This window comes from Engraulis encrasicolus, chromosome 9, assembly GCF_034702125.1.
Source record: "Engraulis encrasicolus isolate BLACKSEA-1 chromosome 9, IST_EnEncr_1.0, whole genome shotgun sequence".
Classification (NCBI taxonomy): domain Eukaryota; kingdom Metazoa; phylum Chordata; class Actinopteri; order Clupeiformes; family Engraulidae; genus Engraulis; species Engraulis encrasicolus.
This window is the reverse complement of record NC_085865.1, coordinates 1,381,283-1,386,282: the sequence shown is the minus strand read 5'-3', so window position 1 is coordinate 1,386,282 and position 5,000 is coordinate 1,381,283. Positions and strand designations below refer to the sequence as shown.

Here is a 5,000-nt window from a genome sequence, read left to right as displayed (position 1 = left end):
TTTCAAAACTAGGCTACAGTAGCCGTGCCTCAGTTACTTTAGACAGGCCAACTTTCCCCCTGCTGGCGCACGCTCCCGCGGTGACTGATTTTAGGCTTAAATGAATTCACAAATTCCGACCTTCATGATTTGCTTTCGAACNGCCTACTCATATGGTTAAACAACAAATATAGCAAACAATTACAGAAAAGAACAGACAACGAACGCCGGGCTAAGACAGCCTAAGTGAAAAGGAGAATAGTGGAAGATCGAGGAGGTTTAGAATGACAGTATCAGAGGAGGATTGGCGCGACTGTCATTACCTACTGCAGAAACGTTAGGTTATGGCTATTAATCCTCGGTTCTTTGATAACAGAGTGAGGTCTTCGTCATGGACAAGAAATTGTTGAACATGTTTCAAAATGAACACTTCCCTCAATGTCGGCTATTTTTTTCTCTGGGAATGTTTTAGGACGTAAACTCAACTTAAATGGACTCACTGAACTACTAGGCTACAGAACTACTGACTGAGCAGCGCCATGCATTGGCTGCCAGCAGATACAAGCGAGGCAACACAGCGTGAGCGCGCAATCACCTATGAAGTTCAAGACACTTTGGCCTATAGGCCTATTACAATTACAAATTACAAATGAATTATAAATAATTATATATTTTTAATGTCCATTCGTCCATGGCTTGTAAATTTCGTCTCGTCTTAGTCTCCTTGACGACAATATTTTTTTATTTTCGTCATATTTTGATTTGCTTGAGGCAATTTTTAGTGCGTCATCGTCTCGTCATCGTCAAGGGAAAAAGGGGCGTTGACGAAATATTTTCGTCATCGTCGTGGTTGACGAAATTAACACTGACACGCACACGCACACGCACACGCACACAGGCGTGTTAGTTACCGGGTCTTGCCGGTGATGAGGATCTTGCTGGGGTCCATGATGCGACACGCCAGGCCGGCGGTGTGGATGGTGCGCAGGGCGGAGCTTAGCTGCACGATGTAGGCCCAGATCAGGGACTCAGGAAGCAGCCCGGCATGCTGACGAGGGGGCGGGGGCTCGTGTTGACCTGGGGGAGGGAGATGGGAGAGAGGTTAACATCACAGCCAGTTAGGAAAACGCACTGTGTACACACAAATGCACACACAAACAGATAGGTGTACACGCACACACACGCACACACACACACTGTATGTCTCTCCGTATCTATTCGACCCATCGGTTTCCTTCTAAAGTGAGAGATAGTTAGACTGACAGACAGACAGACAACCTTTCCTAACTGTTATTATTCACACTCATCAGCAAAATGCAGAAGGGTTTATGACACATCAGGGTGGTGCAGAGGGATTTATGACACATCAGTAGTAGGGTCATTTCACGTGAAATCAGACACTTTGGGACCCGGCCGTCACGGATTTCAATCATAGTTGCTGTGCAAAAAGAGCTTTCAAATAACACCACGGACATCTTTTTGTGACTTACACTGACTGATATAATCAAGGCTGAATGCATAGTGTCCTACCCTCATATGTAAACCTTTGCTAGTCTGTTTCTCCCTTAATATTGCTGTCAGATTCACACAAATGCAGTTCTTGGGTGTTACCTTGCTACTAAACAGGCACATCAAGTATGACTGAAATCCGTGTCGGTCGGGTCCCAAAGTGTCTGATTTCACGTGAAATGACCCAGTAGCACATGCAGCACATCAGGGTGGTGTAGAGGGGTCTATGACACATCAGGGTGGTGCAAATAGAGCTCTACATTAACACCAACCAACCACCTAAACGCTGGTGAAATTTAAGTGTGGCTGGTTGGATAAAGAAACGTTGACTTTTTTAAATTTAAATCCCTAGGTGCAACCACACCAAGGGCAGAAATGCTGTACGTATGTCTTGAGTAAACCTTCAACGCGGAGCTACAGTGTGCGGACTTAAAAACTCTTTCTAATGTCACATATCGATTAAGCACAATTGTTCCATCTAATATATATGTGCTAATTGCTAAAATGCAGGCATCATAGATCAGCTAGCTAATATCCTGAATAAGCAACAGGCATCATAGAGCAGCTAGCTAATATCCAGAATAAGCAACAGGTATTATAGAGCAGCTAGCTAATATCCTGAGTGAGCAACAGGCATCATAGAGCAGCTAGCTAATATCCTGAATAAGCAACAGGCATCATAGAGCAGCTAGCTAATATCCAGAATAAGCAACAGGCATCATAGAGCAGCTAGCTGATATCCAGAATAAGCAACAGGCATCATAGAGCAGCTAGCTAATATCCTGAATGAGCAACAGGCATCATAGAGCAGGTAGCTAGCTAATATCCTGAATGAGCAACAGGCATCATAGAGCAGCTAGCTAGCTAATATCCTGATTAAGCAACAGGCATCATAGAGCAGCTAGCTAGCTAGCTAATATCCTGATTAAGCAACAGGCATCACAGAGCAGCTAGCTAATATCCTGAATGAGCAACAGGCATCATAGAGCAGCTAGCTAATATCCTGAATGAGCAACAGGCATCATAGAGCAGCTAGCTAGCTAATATCTTGAATGAGCAACAGGCATCATAGAGCAGCTAGCTAATATCCTGAATGAGCAACAGGCATCACAGAGCAGCTAGCTAATATCCTGAATGAGCAACAGATGGACTGACGGCCAGAGAGCAGGTCAGGAACCAGGCGGAAGGGGAAGCAGCAACAGCAGCGAGCAGGTCAGGAACCAGGCGAAAGGGGAAGCAGCAACAGCAACAGCAGGTCAGGAACCAGGCGAAAGGGGAAGCAGCAACAGCAGCGAGCAGGTCAGGAACCAGGCGAAAGGGGAAGCAGCAACAGAAGAGAGCAGGTCAGGAACCAGGCGGAAGGGGAAGCAGCAACAGCAGCGAGCAGGTCAGGAACCAGGCGAAAGGGGAAGCAGCAACAGCAGAGAGCAGGTCAGGAACCAGGCGAAAGGGGAAGCAGCAACAGATGGACTGACAAGAGAGCAGGTCAGGAACCAGGCGAAAGGGGAAGCAGCAACAGATGGACTGACAAGAGAGCAGGTCAGGAACCAGGCGAAAGGGGAAGCAGCAACAGCAGGTCAGGAACCAGGCGGAAGGGGAAGCAGGCGGAAGGGGAACCAGGCGGAAGGGGAACCAGGCGAAAGGGGAACCAGGCGGAAGGGGAAGCAGGCGAAAGGGGAACCAGGCGGAAGGGGAACCAGGCGGAAGGGGAAGCAGGCGGAAGGGGAAGCAGCAACAGCAGCGAGCAACAAGATTACACCTCTGGTCCAAATCTAACAGAATTTCATGCGACGCGTGTGTGTGTGTGTGTGTGTGTGTGTGTGTGTGTGTGTGTGTGTGTGTGTGTGTGTGTGTGTGTGTGTGTGTGTGTGTGTGTGTGTGTGTGCGCGTGTGCATGTGAGCATCCTGTCCTAGTTCTAGTTCTAGTGGCTGGGGTTAGTGATTGGGATTCTTGATGACATATTTTGTTTGTTACAATTCCAATGAAAGAAATTCTACCCGTGTCTTCTTGCAACAGTGTGTGTTTGTGTGTGTATGTGTGCATGCGTGTGCGTGCGCGTGCGTGTGCGTGTGTGTGTGCGTGTGCGTGTGCGTGTGCGTGTGTGTGTGCGCGCGCATGTGTGTGCGTGTGGTCACTTCTCAGCATCCTGTCCTAGTTCTAGCTGTAGCTCTAGTGCCTGGGGTTAGTGATTGGGACTGTTGATGACATATTTTGTTTCTACAGTAGAGTAGGCCACTGGTGTGTGTGTGTGTGTGTGTGTGTGTGTGTGTGTGTGTTACAGTAGCAGAGTATAGAGTATAGAGTGTGTGTGTGTGTGTGTGTGTGTGTGTGTGTGTGTGTGTGTGTGTGTGTGTAGTAGTAGTAGTAGAGTAGGCTACTGACGCAGGTCAGAGCACCTGCTGTGAGAGCTGCACCACTTTCAACCATCAACTTCCTCTTTCTCAATCAGCACACACCAAACACACTCAGACACACACAGAAATACACCAACACGCTACTAAAGAAAACATCTATAGATCTACATGGGCATCCATCATGAACAAACGGAGCGAGTAATAGCCGTGAGAGTAAGGAAGTTACACAAAGAAAAACACGCACATTCATCTTAGAAATGGGTGTCGGAATAGCAAAAGTCAAATAACAGCAAAAAATAAAGTCACCAAGCTCCGGTTTCTCTTACCGGTATTTAGCGTATCAGGCAGCATATCTTATGAGGGGGATGCCACCCCGAAACGTTACACATTAAATAACAGAGAAAAAGGGAGCTTGCTGTGGCGGACTTTATGTTTTGTTTATTATGAGAGTAAGGTGCTGTTTCCACGTAGCTGGATATTTTTATATGTGGATATTTTTTTCTCCTGGTTGCATTGGTTTTGCATTGGTTTTGGCCTTCCGTTTCCACTAGCAGATATTTAAAATCCAGAATAAAAAAAAGCAGGAGAAAAAAATATCCTGTTTAAGGGGCTGAAATGCATTTGTTGCAATGGAGGATTTATTTTTATCCACATGTTGCGTTTACACCTGAACAGGAGAAAAAAATATCCTGCTACGTGGAAATAGCACCTAAGGAAGACCAGCCACTGATTAAGAAGAACAGCAACAGGTGTTTTCCACTCAGGGCAACAGGTGTTTTCCACTCAGGGCAACAGGTGTTTTCCCCTCAGGGCAACAGGTGTTTTCCTCACCCCACTTCCGCTTGGTGAAGAAGGAGTCTGCTGTGGGGTCGTTGAAGTGCCGGCTGAACATGGTCTCCGCCCCCGCATGGAAGTCATAAGAAAACACCAGCGCTACAGGAGAGGAGAAGAAAGGAGAGGAGAGGAGAGGAGAGGAGAGGAGAGGAGAGGAGAGGAGAGGAGAGGAGAGGAGAGGAGAGGAGAGGAGAGGAGAGGAGAGGAGAGGAGAGGAGAGGAGAGAAGAGAAGAGAAGAGAAGAGAAGAGAAGAGAAGAGAAGAGAAGAGAAGAGAGACAGGAGAAGAGAGACAGGAGAGGAGAGGAGAGGAGAGGAGAGGAA

General features: G+C 47.1%; 1 protein-coding gene across 3 annotated transcripts in view; it reads right to left on the bottom strand.

The window, feature by feature from the left end:
• pan3 (poly(A) specific ribonuclease subunit PAN3) overlaps positions 1 to 5,000 on the bottom strand; it is a 46,295-nt gene that overhangs the window by 20,350 nt on the left and 20,945 nt on the right. For all 3 annotated transcript variants that reach the window (XM_063206369.1, XM_063206368.1, XM_063206367.1), the window contains exons 11-12: positions 4,675 to 4,776; positions 891 to 1,056 (exon numbers count right to left, since the gene is read on the bottom strand). In XM_063206369.1, coding sequence (XP_063062439.1) covers positions 891 to 1,056; positions 4,675 to 4,776 — 268 coding nt within the window. The remainder of the gene's footprint in view (positions 1 to 890; positions 1,057 to 4,674; positions 4,777 to 5,000) is intronic.